Source organism: Pogoniulus pusillus, chromosome 36 (assembly GCF_015220805.1).
Source record: "Pogoniulus pusillus isolate bPogPus1 chromosome 36, bPogPus1.pri, whole genome shotgun sequence".
NCBI lineage: Eukaryota > Metazoa > Chordata > Aves > Piciformes > Lybiidae > Pogoniulus > Pogoniulus pusillus.
In genome coordinates this window covers 2868795-2886076 of record NC_087299.1, presented here as the reverse complement: position 1 = coordinate 2886076, position 17282 = coordinate 2868795, and the positions used below count along the sequence as shown (strand labels likewise).

At 54.2% G+C, this 17282-nt stretch overlaps 1 protein-coding gene across 1 annotated transcript; it reads right to left on the bottom strand.

The window, feature by feature from the left end:
• Positions 1-1231: 1231 nt before the first annotated feature.
• On the bottom strand, positions 1232-4171 carry KLHDC7A (kelch domain containing 7A). Its single transcript, XM_064171751.1, has 2 exons — positions 4022-4171; positions 1232-3034 (listed from the first exon to the last, which is right to left on the bottom strand). Exons 1-2 carry the CDS (start codon positions 4169-4171, stop codon positions 1232-1234), a joined length of 1953 nt encoding a protein of 650 aa, XP_064027821.1.
• Between the last annotated feature and the right edge of the window lie 13111 nt (positions 4172-17282).

The following is a 17282-nucleotide window of genomic DNA, read 5'->3' as shown; positions in this document are numbered from 1 at the left end:
GACTGGTTTGGGTTGGAAGGGACTTTTAAAGGCAGTTTTGACCAACCCCCTGCACCTTCTGGCCTCCAGCTTCGTGCTGAGGTGAGCACAGAATCACAGAATGTCAGGGGTTGGAAGGGACCTCAAGAGATCATCAGGTCCAATTCCCCTGCCCAAGCACTATCACCTAGGGCAGGCCACACAGGAACACTTCCAGACTGGCTTTGAAAGTCTCCAGAGAAGGAGACTCCACAACCTCTCTGGGCAGCCTCTGGGATGTGTATGGTCAAGTCTCAATGCTCAGTGTTCAGAGAATAATGGAATCATGGAATCACAGACTGGTTTGGATGGGAAGAAGCCTTTAAATATACTCCAGCCCCCTGCACCATCTGGCTTCCAGCCTCCAACCCAGGGTCATGTGTGTAATCAAGACTGAAGGCTCAAGGTTCATAGAGTCATGGAATTATGGAACCAGAGAATCACAGACTGGTGTGTGTGGGAAGGAACCTTTAAAGCTCAGCTAGTCCAATCCCTCTGCAATGAGCAGGGACAGCTGTAATTAGAGCAGGCTGCTCAGAGTCCTGGGCAACCTGACTTGGAATGGTTCCAGGGATGAGGCAACCTGGGCAACCTGGGCTTGAGTCTCACCACCCTCAGCACAAATAATTGCCTCATATCTCCTTTACAGTTTGAAAGCATCACCCCTTGCCCTGCTCAAAAGTCTGTCCCCGTCTTTCTTATCGTCTCCTTTAAGTACTGGAGGCCTTGAGGTTGGCTCGATGCCAGTGGGGGGTGTGACCTCCTGAGGGATCAGACGTCTGGGCTGTGTTCCTCCACCCTAAAATCTGTCCTGTGGCATGCCCAGGTCAACACCAGGCAGCTGATATGTAGAGCAGTTTCTCATTGGGCAGTGGCCAGGTGGGAGCCTGCAGCCAGGGATGGTTTATTTGCATGCGAGCCAGCACGCCCCTGTTTAAATAGCTCTAAGCAAACAAGTCCGCCCAGCTCCTGCTCTGCTCTTCCTTGTGTCTTCAAGGCAGGGGTTGCTGGCAGTACCTAAGGGCAGTTTGTCGCCCTCCTTGCTTACAAGGACTGGGAGGATGCCCCCCCAGTGAGGGTAACAACACCCTGGTAGCATCAGTCTCACGCCACGTGCTCCAGTGTGGGCTGATGGTTTCTCCTCCCAAGCTTTCACCATCACACCGCATCTAAGCCACCACCACTGCCACATGAGGCCCCCAGCATGGATCCCTCAAACCTGTGTCTGTGCTGTCCCTCCCTCTGGCAGCACCAGGACGGCCGGCAGGAGGCTGCCATGGGGCGAGGGGAAGGGCTGCAGCTCCTTGGTCCCAAAGCGTGGCGAGATGTGATCAGCCAAGAAGCGGATGTGGAAGTGCCGACCAACACAGTGGACCAAGCTGCCCACCACAGCGCACTGGAAGCTGGACAGGTTGGGCACGGAGTAGGTGGCACACTCGTACCAGAGCTTGGCCTTGGCGCTGCAGCGGTAGACGCCGACGCCGGTGCTGTGGTGGAGGTCGAAGCGGTAGATGAAGCCGTTGGCGCTCACCATCTCGACGGTTCTCTCCTTGCCACCGCTGGCCAGGCTGACGCTCCAGCTGTCGGAGCGGGCGGCGTAGCGCAGCAGCACGTAGCGCAGGGTGCCCCCCGTCACGTAGATCTCCCCGTCGCACACCGTGGCCGCGTGGGCCACGGCGAAGGTGTCGTGAGGCAGGGGTGCGGCGAAGGTCCAGCGGTCCAGCCGGGGGTCGTAGCGCTCCACGGTGTAGAGGCACTCCCCACCGATGGCGTAGAGGTGGCCGTCCAGTGCCACCAGCTTGCAGTGCGGCCGAGCTTGGTTCAAGGGGCAGATCTCCCTCCAGACGTTGGCCAAGGGGTCATAGCAGAAGACGCGGTTGGAGGGTCTCTGCGTCCGGCCCGTGCCCTTGCAGCCAGCCACCACAAAGAGGTAGTTGAACATGCTGCACATGGCACACCCCCTGGAGACCACCTCCGGTGGCAGCTGGCAGAGGGGATGCCAGCAGTCCTTTGCGTCATTGTAGTAGCAGAGGCGGCTGGCGTGAGGGCCTGGCTCCTGTGGGTTGACGTCCGCCACGGCCACGTACGTCTTGCCCTTCATCCTGCGCCGCAGGATGAGCTCCCTCTCGCCAGCGTTGAGGCGCCCATAGATGGAAGGTGTCCTCAGCACCTGCAGGTAGTTGTCGCTCATCACCTTGTAGGCAGCCTCCTGGAGGTCGCTGAGCTTCTGTGCCTTGGCTGTGCAGAGGACCTCGTAGCAGTTGCCCAGGTTCAAGTGAGTGGATGGCGACAGCTGGATGAAGTCAGCATTGTGCACCAGCCCTGCCTGGGGGCTGGCAGGTGGTGTGGTGGCTGCTGTGGTGACCCCAAGAGCCTCCATGGGCAGCTGGAGGAGGGGGCTGTCGGCAGTCTGGAGGATGCTGACCTTGCGGCCAGGAGATTGTGGCTCAGAGGAGATCTCTAAGCTCCCTGCAGGTGGTGGAATGATGGAAGAGGTGGTGAAATCCTCTTTTACTGAAGCTGGGTCTGATTCCTGGGTTACAGGAGCTGGATCTGATTCCAGGATTGCAGGAGCTGGGTCTGATTCCAGGGTTGCAGATCTGCTCTTCACCTCTTTATTGTCCCTCTCTGAGCTGCGATGCTGGGGTGTTCCTGGAGGGATGTAGAGGGAAGACCTCTTCTTCGACACTGACTGGGAGATGGACTGGACATAGTAGTCATAGACTTTGCCTTTGAGGCCAGGGACTGGCTGCCCAGTTCCACCCTTCACCCTCCGCTCCGTGATGTAGTTCTCCTCCACCTGGATCTTTGCCACCGAGGAGAAGGAGTAGGAGGCATCTGACCCTGCATTGCTCGCCGTCATCGTTAGCCCCAGGCCTGAGGTGATGCTGAGGGTCTGGATCCTCTCCCTGCACCCCTCAGCTTCCTGCCTCGCACTGCCGATGGCCAAGTCCTGCTCCGTGCTTTGGGTGCCTCCATTGCTTCCCAGCTGGGCATCGCCAATCCCAGGGGGAGGCTTGGAATGTGGGGAAAGTGAGGCCTCCTGCCCCAAGATGCTTGGGCTTTTGGCTGTGCCCCTGGAGTCATAAGAGCTTGGATCCCTTCCTTGCTGGCTTCCTAGCTCCCTTCCTGGCTGGCATCCTAGCTTGCTTCCTGGCTTGCTTCCCAGCTCATTTCCTGACCTTTTTCCTAGCTTTGTTTGTGGTTCATTTCCTGGATCACTTCCTGGCTTGCTTCTTGGCTTGCTTGCCAGCTCACTTCCCAACTTGCCTCCTGACTCTTTTCCCAGCTCATTTCCTGGCTTGCTTCCCATCTCACTCCTCAGATCACTTTTATGGTTAATGCCTGGCTCCCTTCCCAATTCACTTCCCAGTTCACTTCCTCGTTCACTTGCTGGCTCACTTTCAAACTCAGTTCCTGACTCTCTTCCCAGCTCACTTCCTTCCTTGTTTTCCAGCTCCATTCCTGGCTTATTACCTGACTTCCTTCCTGGCTTCCTTGCCAGCTCACTTCCCAGCTCACTTCCCAGCTTGCTTCCTGGCTTACTTCTCAGTTTGCTATCCAGCTGACCTCCAGACTTGCTTCCTACCTCACTTCCCAGACTACTTTCCAAATCAATTCCTGGCTCACTTCCCATCTCCCTTCCCAGCTGACTTCCCAGGTTGCTCCCTTGCTCTCTTCTCAACCCACTTCCCCTCCCAACCACCTCTACTCTCCCATCACTCAATCCCAGTTCAAACACCACCTCCTCTCCTTCCTCCTCCACCACCTCCTCCTCCTCCCCCCTTGGCAGCCTTCTATCCCCACAGGGTCTCACACGCCACATCTCACGACCGCTCAGTCGCCCTCTCTCTTCTCCATCTCCACCACCCCTCCTCACCTTCTCACCAAGCCCCCTCCTCCGCCGCAGACCACCCACCCCATCCCCATCCCCACCCCCATCCCCACCCCCATCCCCACCCCCATCCCCACCCCGCAAAGCACTTCCCCTTTCCTTCCCCACCTCCACCGGTGGGGTTCTGTCCCCGCCGAGCGAGCGGGACCTATAGAACCTGTATGCCAGAGTCAGGAGCAGCAGAGCGGCGGCGGAGAGGACCAGCTTGCTGGCCAGCTGCATGTCGGAGTGCCAGGGCAGGGTGCCCTGCTGGGGCATTTTGCCATAGGCGGGCATGCGGAGAAGCCGATTAATAATTGCCGAGCGAAGCCGGAGCGTTGAGCTTGAAGGTTTGGGGCAAGGTGACTTTGAGAGGGTAAAGCTGGCAGGAGGTTTGCAGAGCCAAGTTTTGCATGTTCAAGGATGGGCTGGGCTGGGCTCCAGGGGAGAAAGGTGCAGCCTGGAGCTGGCAGCACAGAGCTGGCTTTATTAGTCTGGTAAACAGAGACGCTCGGAGCAACGCGGAAGGGACCACAAAGGGAGGAAAGGGATCCTTTATCTGCCAGTGCACGAAGGGTGGATGCCAAGGGGATGGAGGGAGACTCCCTTTTTAGGAGGAGTCACAGGGAATAGGTTGGATAGGATGATATAATATAATATAATATAATATAATATAATATAATATAATATAATATAATCACAGAATCAAGCAGGTTGGAAGAGACCTCCAAGCTCATCCAGTCCAACCTAGCACCCAGCCCTATCCAATCAACCAGACCATGGCACTAAGTGCCTTATCCAGGCTTTTCTTGAAGACCCCCAGGGATGGTGCCTCCACCACTTCCCTGGGCAGCCCATTCCAATGCCAATCACTCTCTCTGACAACAACTTCCTAACAACATCCAGCCTCGACCTACCCTGGCACAACTTGAGACTGTGTCCCCTTGTTCTATTGCTGCTTGCCTGGGAGAAGAGACCAACCCCACCTGGCTACAATGTCCCTTCAGGTAGTTGTAGACAGTAATAAGATCACCTCTGAGCCTCCTCTTCTCCAGGCTGCACACCCCCAACTCCCTCAGCCTCTCCTCATAGGGTTTGTGTTCCAGGCCCCTCCCCAGCTTTGTTGCCCTTCTCTGGACACCTTCCAGCACCTCAACATCTCTCTTGAATTGAGGGGCCCAGAACTGGACACAGCACTCAAGGTGTGTCCTGAGCAGTGCTGAGTACAGGGGAAGAAGAACCTCCCTTGTCCTGCTGCCCACACTGCTCCTGATGCAGGCCAGGATGCCATTGGCTCTCTTGGACACCTGGGCACACTGCTGGCTCATCTTCAGCTACTATCTATCAGTACCCCCAGGTCCCTCTCCTCCTGGCTATAACATAACATAACATAACATAACATAACATAACAGGTTGGACTGGATGATCTTGGAGGTCTCTTCCAACCAGGTTGATTCTATGATTCTATCTTCACAGAGAGAGTGATTTGCCATTGGAATGGGCTGCCCAGGGAGGTGGTGAAGTCACTGTCTCTGCAGATGTGCAAGAAAAGACTGGATGAGGCACTTGGTGCCATGGTCAATGGGTTGCCCAGGGAGGGGGTTGAGGCCCCATGGCTGGAGGTGTTTGAGGCCAGGCTGGCTGAGGCTGTGTGCAGCCTGCTCTAGGGTAGGGTGTCCCTGGGCATGGCAGGGGGGTTGGCACTGGCTGCTCTTTGTGGCCCCTTCCAGCCCTGACTGATTCTGGGATTCTAGGATGCCAGGTGATGTCACTTCCATCCTTCTCCTCCTGGAAAGGTGTCAGTGATGACACTGGACCATGTTGCTCAAAGGAGTTGTGGATGTCTCCTCTCTGGAAGTGTTCAAAGCCACATTAGGTGAGGCCTTGAGCAACCTGGGTTAGTGGGAGGTGTTGCTGCCCATGGCAGGGGGGTTGGAACTGGATGTTCTTTCAGGTCTCTTCCAACCCAACCCACGCTGTGACTCTGTGTCTGAACCTGATCTGCATTCCAAGGGTGTAGGGGAGCTACTGTCACCATTACCCCCACTGTCCTCATCGTCCCCACTGTCCCTGAGGAAGATGGATCCCCACACTTGAACCATGGCAGGGGTGGTGACAGGGGAGAAGGAGGGCCTGGGGATTGGCATCCCTGGGGGTGTTCAAGAAAAGCCTGGATGAGACACTTGGTGCCATGGTTTGGTTGGTTGGGCAGGGCTGGGTGCTACATTGGGCTGGATGAGCTTGGAACTCTCTTCCAACCTGCTTGATTCACTGATTCTATGATCCCTCTGCAGCCACTGCTGAGTGAGCTGAATTCAAAGGGAGCAAATTAATTCCCTTCTCCCCCGAGGGGAACATCTCACACACTGAGAGCTGCAGGAAGAAGAAAAGAGGCCCTAAGAGGCTGCACAGCAGCAGTTCAAACGTGTGTGGGGGGGGAGAGGGTGGGTGGGAGTGTGGCTGCTTGCTCCTCTTTGCATGCAGGGAAATGCTCTCTGCTAACTTGTTCCCTGTCCATTGGGATTTGCCAAATCAACCCAGGAGATGCTAAACCTTCTACTTTATTACATATGTGATGAGTCCCAGCTGCAGGGCTTGTGGGTGGTGGTGGTAGGAGGTGGTCTTGCTGGGGGTCTCTCGTGGGTGGTGGATGATAGCAAGCTCATACCTGGTGTCTGCAGCCTCCCAAACCATCTACTGCTGTGCACCAGCTCCCCTGTCAGTTCAGGCACTGCTTTTTGTTATGGGGAGCAGCATCTGAACCTCCTTGAGGGGTACATTTTGCACCATGGCCAGCAGCTCTGAGTGCTGAGCTGTCCTCCTGCCAATGCTGAGATCACAGAACCATAGAATCAGTCAGGGTTAGAAGGGACCATAAGGAGCAACCAGTGCCAACCCCCTGCCATGCCCAGGGACACCCTACCCTAGAGCAGGCTGCACACAGCCTCAGCCAGCCTGGCCTCAAACACCTCCAGCCATGGGGCCTCAACCCCCTCCCTGGGCAACCCATTCCAGCCTCTCACCACTCTCCTGCTCAACAACTTCCTCCTCACCTCCAGCCTCACTCTCCCCACCTCCATCTCTGCTCCATCCCCCCCACTCCTGCCACTCCCTCACAGCCTCAGAAGTCCCTCCCCAGCTGTTTTGGAGCCCACTTCAGATCCTGGCAGGCCACAAGAAGGTCCCCTGGGAGTCTCCTCTGCTCCAGCCTGCACAGCCCCAACTCTTTCAGGCTGTGCTCACAGCAGAGCTGCTGCAGCCTCTGAGCATCCTCCTGGCCCTGCTCTGGACACTCTCCAGCATCTCCACAGCCCTCTTGTCCCAGGGGCTCCAGAACTGGATGCAGGACTCCAGGTGGGGTCTCAGCAGAGCAGAGCAGAGCAGAGGGGCAGAATCCCCTCCCTGGCCCTGCTGCCCACACTTCTGCTGCTGCAGCCCAGGCTCCGGTTGGCATCTGGAGATGCTGCTCACCTCCCTGCAGGTGTTGCAGCCAAGGCTGGCTGGGGCACTTAGTGCCAAGGTCTGGTTGATTGGCCAGGGCTGGGTGCTAGGTTGGGCTGGATTAGCTTGGAGCTCTCTTCCAACCTGCTTGACTCTATGACTTTCACCTGGAGGCTTCACATGAGGCCCATGGAGGTGCTGAAGGGGGTGAGGGTGGTAGTAGCCTTGCTGGGACTGCTCCTTGAGTGGAGGACTTTTGTCTAAGTAGAGTAATATCCATATATATATAGAGAAAAAAGAGGCCAGAAAGGAAGCAGAAGGGTGAGCTCCCCATGTTGGCTTGGCAGCTGGGGACCCCTGTGAGTAGGCAGAAGCTTTCAGGGTGGTGTTTGGGAAGTTGTGACCATGTATGGGTGCAGCATGGGGAAAAGCAGCAATGGAGAAGCAGAACCACAGAATCATTGTGGTTTGAAAGAGATCATCCAGTCCAACCCTGAAGCCAGCACTGCCAGGGCACCACGAAACCATGGCCCTCAGCACCACATCTCCACTGCTTGGAAACACCTCAAGGGATGGGGACTCCACTCTACTGCCCTGGGTAGCATGGGATAGGCCTTGGCAAAACTCAAATGGAAGAAATTGTTCCTCATGTCCAACCTAAACCTTCCAGGGGCAGCTCTGAGGCTGTTTCCTCTTGTCTAATTGCTTGAGAGCAGCCCCAGCCTGGCTCCAACCTCCTTGCAGGGAGCTGCAGAGAGCCAGATCTTACCTCAGCCTGCTTTATTCCAGGCTTAACAACCTCAGTTCCCTCATCCCCTCCTTACAAGACCTGTTCTCCAGACCCTTCACCAGCCTCCTTGCCCTCCTTTGGACAGGCTCAGTGATAACAGAGCAGCATGTCAAGATCTTGACCTGGGGGTGCTGGTGGGTAACAAGTTACCCATGGGGCAGCAATGTGCCCTGGGGCCAAGAAGGCCAATGGAGTCTTGGGGGGCATTCAGCAGAGTGTGTGCAGCAGATCAAGGGAGGTTCTCCTGCCCCTCCACTCTGCCCTGCTGAGACCTCACCTTGAGTACTGCCTTCAGTTTGGAGCTCCCCAGTTGCAGAGGGACAGGGATCTGCTGGAGAGGGTCCAGTGCAGGGCTGTGAGGATGCTGAGGGGACTGGAGCAGTGCCTGGTGAGGAGAGGCTGAGGGCCCTGGGGCTGCTTAGTCTGGAGAAGAGAAGACTGAGAGGGGATTGAATCAATGTTTATAAGTATCTGAGGGCTGGGGGTCAGGAGGGGGGGACAGGCTCTGCTCACTGCTCCCTGGCACAGGACAAGCAGCAGTGGATGGAAGCTGCAGCACAGGAGGTTCCAGCTCAGCACAAGGGGGAACTTCTTTGCTGGAAGGCTCCCAGAGCCCTGGCACAGGCTGCCCAGAGAGGTTGTGGAGTCTCCTTGTGTGAAGCCTTTCTAGGCCTGTCTGGATGTGTTCCTGTGTGCCCTGAGCTAAATTGTGTGGTCCTGCTCTGGCAAGGGGGTTGTACTCAATGATCTCTATGAGTCCCTTCCAACCCCTGACATCCTCTGAGCTGTGATCTTGCAATGCTTCTAGTGGGTGTCCTGGAGTCCTGTACCCCTAAATTCCTCTCCTGCCCGGACTTCGGGGGGAAGGGGAAAAGCCGCCTGGTTTCCCCCCCCCTCGCCTGCCCTGCAGCCGAGAAGGGGGCGGCGACTGCCCCGTGAGTTCCCGCGCTGGAGCCAGGCTGGGATTGGCCGTGCGCTTTCGCGCCTAAAGTGTGGTAACTCTGCCCTTTGTCTAGCGAAGGGTATAAATATTGGGGGTCTTCCCGCCTTTGGGGTTCCCGCTTTGGATTTTACGTGTGCCTGGACGAGTTCGCTCACTCTCCTGTGCCTGGACGGCAGAGAGACTAAGGACTTGCTTTGGTGTTAGGCACACCTTTGTCTGCCTAACGACCCTTAACGACCCTTAACGACTCCTGTAGCCGCTGGAGGAGGAAGACAGACCGCACGAGCCAGCCTGAGTGAGTTATTTGGCTTAGCTTAATTTAGTAAGAAACCGCTATTAATTAATAGCTAAAGCCTTTTCCAAAAACTGACTTCCAAATATATATAGTCAGATTATTAATGGTATCCTCGTAGAATTCTCATGCAACTTAACCTGTTTATCAAACGAAATTAATCTTTATATATATAGTTGTGGGGGCGGGTTTTGTAAAAATAAAAAATATCTATTTTTGATAAATTTTCGACTCGGCCACGTATTTCTGCCCTCCGCAACAGTGGGATAGCCCAGAAGAAGACAGGAGCCCTGTCACTCCCCTTGGCTCCTCTACCCAAGCAGCCATCACCTTGGAGGAGTTCTTATTTTGCTGTGAGTGACTTAGATTGAAAGAGTCACTTGGAGAAGAGCAAGTGCTGTGTGATGCATCCCTCAGATGCATCCTGAGCTGCCAAAGCAGCATCACCCAAACCTCCACCCAGCTGCTTCATAGAAGCATAGAATCAGGCAGGTTGGCAGAGAGCTCCAAGCTCAAACAGCCCAACCTAGCACCCAGCCTTGCCCAGCCAACCAGACCATGGCACTCAGTGCCCCAGCCAGCCTTGGCTGCAACACCTCCAGCCACACAGACTCCACCACCTCCCTGGGCAGCCCATTCCAATGCCAATCACTCTGACAACAACTTCCTAACAACATCCAGCCTCAACCTGCCCTCCCACAGCTTCAGGCTCTGTCCCCTTCTTCTGGTGCTGGCTGCAAGATCACATTGGGTGCTTCTGTGCTCCACAACCTCCCTGGGAAACCTGTGCCAGTCTCTCACCACCCTCCCTGCAAACAACTTCTTCCTCACATCCACTTTCAATCTCTCCTCTGCCACTTCAAACCCATTCCTCCTCCTCCTGTCATTACCAGACCTTATCAATAGTCCCTCCCCAGCCCTCCTGTAGCCCACTTCAGATACTGGAAGGCCACTCCAAGGTCTCCTCAAAACCTTCTCTCTTCTCCAGGCTGAAGAATCACAGAATCAACCAGGCTGGAAAAGACCTTCCAGATCATTGAGTCCAACCTATCACCCAACAACTTCTAATCAACCAGACCATGGCACTAAGTGCCTCATCCAATCTCATTTTTAACACCTCCAGGCACAACAACTCCACCACCTCCCTGGGCAGCCCATTCCAATGCCAATCACTCTGTTTCCATCCACCCTTTTTGAGATAGAGACCCAAAAGCCATCACTGAGTGGCTTGATCTAGCTTTAAAACCTTGAGGAAAGGTGAATCCCTGCTGCCTGCAAACCCAGAGGCTCCTGATGTTGAGGTTGAAGCTGGAGCAAGAGGGAGATGCAGGGATGCTGGGCACGTGTTCTGGGGGCTCAGCTAATTGGCAAGGGGTCTGGTCACCCAGATGGCTGTGATCCAGATGGCTGTGACCTCCAGGGTTCTTCATCTCTCACTGCTGTGGGTTTTAATCTGCAGGTAGCTCTGAGAAGAGCCTTGCTCTGGTGAGCTGGGCAGCATGAATTATGCATGTGCTTGGTGGCCCTCTGAGCCCGGTCACAGCTCCTGCTGTGACAGGTAATGAGGTGGAAGAGGCAGGGGAAGCACTGAGCAAAGCTTCTCCTTCTTCCCACCAGCATTCCCAACCCCACTGAGCTGCAGCAGCAGGCAATCACAGAAGGGTAGGGGTTGAAAGGAGCCTCTGGGGATCCTCCAGCCCAACCTTCCTGCCAAAGCAGGGGCAGCCAGTTGTGCAGGATCATGTCCAGGTGCCTCTGGGGATCCTCCAGCCCAACCTTCCTGCCAAAGCAGGGGCAGCCAGTTGTGCAGGATCATGTCCAGGAGCCTCTGGGGATCCTCCAGCCCAACCTTCCTGCCAAAGCAGAGGCAGCCAGTTGTGCAGGATCATGTCCAGGAGCCTCTGGGGATCCTCCAGCCCAACCTTCCTGCCAAAGCAGGGGCAGCCAGTTGTGCAGGATCATGTCCAGGTGCCTCTGGGGATCCTCCAGCCCAACCTTCCTGCCAAAGCAGGGGCAGCCAGTTGTGCAGGATCATGTCCAGGAGCCTCTGGGGATCCTCCAGCCCAACCTTCCTGCCAAAGCAGAGGCAGCCAGTTGTGCAGGATCATGTCCAGGAGCCTCTGGGGATCCTCCAGCCCAACCTTCCTGCCAAAGCAGGGGCAGCCAGTTGTGCAGGATCATGTCCAGGAGCCTCTGGGGATCCTCCAGCCCAACCTTTCTGCCAAAGCAGGGGCAGCCAGTTGTGCAGGATCATGTCCAGGTGCCTCTGGAGATCCTCCAGCCCAACCTTCCTGCCAAAGCAGGGGCAGCCAGTTGTGCAGGATCATGTTCAGGTGGGTTCTGAAAGGCTCCAGAGAAGGAGACTCCACAACCTCTCTGAGCAGCCTACTCCAGGCTACACCAGAAAAGAAGTTTCTCCACTTATTCAGACTGGGTTCCTCTGCCCCTTGTTCTGCCCCTGGGCACCACTGACAAGAGGTTGGCCTCATCCTCTTGCTCCTCATCCTCTTGCTCCTCATCCTTTAGCTCTTGCTGAGCATTGCTCAGATCTCCTCTGGGGCTGCTCTTCTGCAGGCTCTCAGCCCCAGGGCTCTCAGCCTTTGCTCCTCACAGGGCTGCTCTAGCACCTCAGGCTCAGCAGCTCTGCAGCCTCCACTGGACTCTCTGCAGTATTCCCCTGTTTTTCCTCAACTGAGCTGGGTCCAGAATTGGACCCAGTCCTCCAGATGCAGCCTCAGCAGGGCAGCTCTGGGTTTGTGCCCCCAACCCTAATATCCTAAAGGGCTGAGGACTTGGATGTGCCACATCCCTGGGAGGTCACAGAATGGTTTTGGTTACAAGAGACCTTAAAGATTGCCTACTTCTGAACTCCTGCCATGGGCAAGGACATCTCCCAGTGGACCAGGCTGCACGTCCAACCTGGCCTTGAACACCTCCAGAGAGGGGACAACAAATCATGCAGGGCTGGGCTGCCAAAACCCCAAGTCAGTGTGGTTCCTGTAATCCCTGGTGTGTTTTCATGGACCTTGGGAAGGTGAAACATGGGAGTGCAGGTGGAGGGTGATGGTAATATCCAGCAGGCAGCATGATCTGGGTGCTGTTACCTTCACAGATGTCAGGATAAGGGGACTAGAGCCCTTGGAAATGGAACTGCTGCAGAGTCCACTCGAGGCTCTGAAGATGATGAGGGACCTGGAACATCTCTGTGAGGAGGAAAGCCTGGAGAAGATCAGCAGCCTCCCAGAGCTGTGGAGGGTGGTACTGGGGAGGAGGATTTTCATGCTGCAGATGCAGATCCAATGCAAGAAGAAGGGAAGACAGAGAGGGGACTGAATAAATGTTAGACTGGATGAGGCATTAAGTGCCATGGTCTGGTTGGTTGGGCAGGGCTGGGTGCTAGACTGGGCTGGCTGAGCTTGGAGCTCTCTTCCAGCCTGCTTGATTCTATGACCTGAGGGATGGGGGTCAGGAAGTGGGGGACAGGCTCTGCTCACTGCTCCTTGTGATAGGACTAGGAGGAATGGGTGTGAGTTGCAGCACAGCAGAGCAAGGGAGGTTCTCCTCCACCTCTACTCTGTCCTGGTGAGGCCTCATCTTGAGCACTGCCTTCAGTTTTGAGCTCCCCAGTTGCAGAGGGACAGGGATCTGCTGGAGAAGGTTCAGTGGAGGACTATGAGGATGCTGAGGGGACTGGAGAAGTGCCTGGTGAGGAGAGGCTGAGGGCCCTGGGGCTGCTTAGTCTGGAGAAGAGAAGACTGAGAGGGGATTGAATCAATGTTTATGAATATCTGAGGGCTGGGGGTCAGGAGGGGGGGACAGGCTCTGCTCACTGCTCCCTGGGACAGGACAAGTAGCAATGGATGGAAGCTGCAGCACAGGAGGTTCCAGCTCAGCACAAGGGGCAACTTCTTTGCTGGAAGGGTCCCAGAGCCCTGGCACAGGCTGCCCAGAGAGGTTGTGGAGTCTCCTTCTCTGGAGCCTTTCCAGCCCTGTCTGGATGGGTTCCTGTGTGCCCTGAGCTAGACTGTGTGGTCCTGCTGTGGCAGGGGGTTTGGATTAAATGATCTCTGGATCCCTTCTAAGCCCTGCCATCCTGTGAGCCTGTGAATGCAAGGATGTCTCTTCAGCCTGCCCCACTGTGAGCAAGCTGCAGCAGCCCCTCCGAGCCGCACTGACGTCTGTGGCTCTTGTGGCTCTTGTGGCTCTCATCTCCTGTGATTGCCTCTAGCTAATTTTGCTTAAAGAAAGGGAAAAAAACCCCAAACGAACCAAAAAGCCAACCAAAACCCCAAACTCCAAACCTTTTCCAAGTCTCCTGAAATTAGGGACCATGGATCCTGCCTCTCCTTGGGGCTTTGCAGCTGGCATCGTCCCCACGGAGCGCGATGAATTTTTTACAAGCTAATCGTCTCGCTCAGGCAGGTCCTCAGCCACTGATCTGTCATCTCTCATCAATAATGGAACAAGCTCAGCAGCTTCTTTCCCCCTCCAGCCTGCTGCATTATTCACTGCCAGGTCCTCAAACATCAGGGTGGGTGGTGGTGGGAGCTGGAGCTCGGGAGCTGGGGATTTCGGTGATGCAGGGGGTTGGGGTTGGAAGTGCTCTCAGTCTTTTCACCTCAGCATCTTCAGAGCCTCCACTGGAATCTCTCCAGTGTATCCCAAACTGGGGAATTACAGAATCACCTAATTACAGAATGTTAGGGACTGGAAGGGACCTCCAATGGCATCCTGGGCTGGCTCAGGAGCAGTGTGGGCAGCAGGACAAGGGAGGTTCTTCTGCCCCTGAGCTCAGCAATGCTCAGGACACCCCTGCAGTGCTGTGTCCAGTTTTGGGATCCTCAATTCAAGAGAGCTGTTGAGGTGCTGGAAGGTGTTGAGAGAAGGGCAGCAAGGCTGGGGAGGGGCCTGGAGCACAGCCCTGTGAGGAGAGGCTGAGGGAGCTGGGGGGGTGCAGCCTGCAGCAGGGGAGGCTCAGGGCAGAGCTCATTGCTGTCTGCAGCTGCCTGCAGGGAGGCTGTAGCCAGGTGGGGTTGGGCTCTGCTGCCAGGCAGCCAGCAAGAGAAGAAGGGTCCCCAGGCTGAAGCTGTGGCAGGGCAGGTTGAGGCTGGATGTTGTTAGGAAGTTGTTGTCAGGGAGAGTGATTGGCATTGGAATGGGCTGCCCAGGGAGGTGGTGGAGTCTGTGTGGCTGGAGGTGTTGCAGCCAAGGCTGGCTGGGGCACTGAGTGCCATGGTGTGGTTGGTTGGGCAGGGCTGGGTGCTAGGTTGGGCTGGCTGAGCTTGGAGCTCTCTGCCAACCTGCTTGATTCTATGATTCCAAAGCTCATCCAGTCCAACTCCCCTGCCCGAGCAGCATCACCCAGAGCAGATCACACAGAACACATCCAGGCAGCTCTTGAATATCTGCAGAGAAGGAGACTCCACAGCCCCTCACTGGGTAGCCTGTGCCAGGGCTCTGTCACCCTTACAGGGGAAAAAATCCTCTTCCTGTTTCCATGGAACTTCCTATGCCTCAGCTTCCACCATTGTCTCTGTCTCTGTCATTGGGCATCACCCAGCAGAGCCTGGCCCCAGCCTCCTGGCACTCACCTTTACCATTGCTGAGGTCACCTCTCAGTCTCCTCTCCCAGCAGCACAGCTCAGCTCCCTCAGGCTCTCCTCCTAACAGAGTTGTTCCATTCCCTTCAGCATCTTTGTGGCTCTGTGCTGGACTCTCTCCAGCAGTTCTATGTCCTTCTTGAACTGGGGGGCCCAGAACTGGACACAGTACTGCAGATGTGACCTGAACAGGACATCTTTGGTTTTTTGCCCCCACCCACCCTAATATCCCAAAGGTGCCACAGCCCTGGGAGATCATAGAATGGTTTGAGCTGAGCTGGAAAGGTACTTGAAGATCATCTAGTTCCAGCCCCTCTACCATGTGCAGGGACACCTTCCTCTAGATCAGGTTGCTCAAGGCTCCATCCAGCCTGTCCTTGAACATTTCCAAGGAGCTTCTGTCTCCCTCAGTCAATGCTGTGGTGCCAAGAGGATCCAAGAACCACAGAATCACAGAATCAAGCAGGTTGGCAGAGAGCTCCAAGCTCAGCCAGTCCAACCTAGCACCCAGCCCTGCCCAACCAACCAGACCATGGCACCCAGTGCCCCAGCCAGCCTTGGCTGCAACACCTCCAGCCACACAGACTCTACCACCTCCCTCAGCCTATGCTTATAGCTTAATCCACCACCATGCCACTATCCCTGGGGAAAGAGCCAAGCAGCCTAAATGCACTCAAAGGGATAGATTTAGGGCACAGGATCCCTGATCCCATCAGTCCTCTCTCAGCTGCTGGCTCAGGTCACGTTGTTCCTGAGAAGGCATCAGGCAAAGCTGGAGGTTGGTGGCACTGCCGCTGTACTGCTCCGGGTGAAAACCACCACATTTGCATTTAAATGGAGGTTTGGGCGTCTGTAAATCCTCATTTTCCCAAGCGAGAAGCTCTAATGGTTGTTTAACGGCGTTGGGATGAGGGCCCTGGAGCATCTCCAATCCCTGCGCAGGGGGAGAACCATCCCTGGGGTGGGGCTCTCCTAACTGATTGGTAGTGTGGGGATAAACCAAGTGATGCTGATTCCCCTGAAGAAGAAAAAGAAAGGGTCTGCTAAAATAACACCAAACTGCCTCCTAAAATATAGACATATATAAAGGTTCTCCTCTAAAGGTTCTCCTCAAAAAAAAATTGAAGGTTCTCTTAAAAAAAGAAAGGAGCTCATAAAAAAAGAAAGGAGCTCTTAAAAAAGAAAGGTCCTTTTAAAAGAAATAAAGGCTCTAAAAAGAAAGGTTCTGCTAAAATCCAAAAGCCCTCCTAAAAAAGAAAGGTTCTCCTAAACAAAAGAGAGGCTCTCTTAAAAAAAGAAAGGTTCTCTTAACAAAATAAAGGTTCTGATAACAAAGGTTGTGATGAAATCCAGAGGTCCTCCTGAAAAATAAAGGTTCTGATAACAAAGGTTGTGATGAAATCCAGAGGTCCTCCTGAAAAATAAAAGTTCTAATAACAAAGGTTGTGCTGAAGTCCAGAGGTCCTTCTAAAAAATAAAGGTTCTAAGGACAAAGGTTGTGCTGAAATCCAGAGGTCCTCCTAAAAAATAAAGGTTCTAATAACAAAGGTTGTGCTGAAATCCAGAGGTCCTCCTAAAAAATAAAGGTTCTAATAACAAAGGTTGTGCTGAAATCCAGAGGTCCTCCTAAAAAATAAAGGTTCTAAGGACAAAGGTTGTGCTGAAATCCAGAGGTCCTCCTAAAAAATAAAGGTTCTGAAGACAAAGGTTGTGCTGAAATCCAGAGTTCCTCCTAAAAAATAAAGGTTCTAATAACAAAGGTTCTGCTGAAATCCAGAGGTCCTCCTAAAAAATAAAGGTTCTAAGGACAAAGGTTGTGCTGAAATCCAGAGGTCCTCCTAAAAAATAAAGGTTCTAATAACAAAGGTTCTGCTGAAATCCAGAGGTCCTCCTAAAAAATAAAGGTTTTAATAACAAAGGTTGTGCTGAAATCCAGAGGTCCTCCAGAAAAATAAAGGTTCTAATAACAAAGGTTGTGCTGAAATCCAGAGGTCATCCTAAAAAATAAAGGTTTTAATAACAAAGGTTCTGCTAGAATCCAGAGGTCCTGCTAAAAAATAAAGGTTCTAATAACAAAGGTTGTGCTGAAATCCAGAGGTCCTGCTAAAAAATAAAGGTTCTAAGGACAAAGGTTCTGCTGAAATCCAGAGGTCCTCCTAAAAAATAAAGGTTCTGAAGACAAAGGTCCTGCTAAAAAGCAAAGGTCTTCCTAAATATAAAGGGTCTAAAGGCAAAGGTTCTGCTGAAAACCAAAGGTCCTCCTAAAGAAATAAAGGTTCTGATAACAAAGGTTGTGCTAAAAACCAAAGGTCCTCCTAAAAATA

What these genes read in the sequence shown, in the direction of transcription:
- KLHDC7A (XM_064171751.1), bottom strand. Translation starts at nt 4,171, where the DNA reads ATGCCCCAGCAGGGCACCCTGCCCTGGCACTCCGACATGCAGCTGGCC. An exon ending in ACAGAACCCCACCGGTGGAG is followed by an intron (nt 3,035 to 4,021) that starts GTGGGGAAGGAA and finishes CCACATTCCAAG; the next exon opens with CCTCCCCCTGGGATTGGCGA.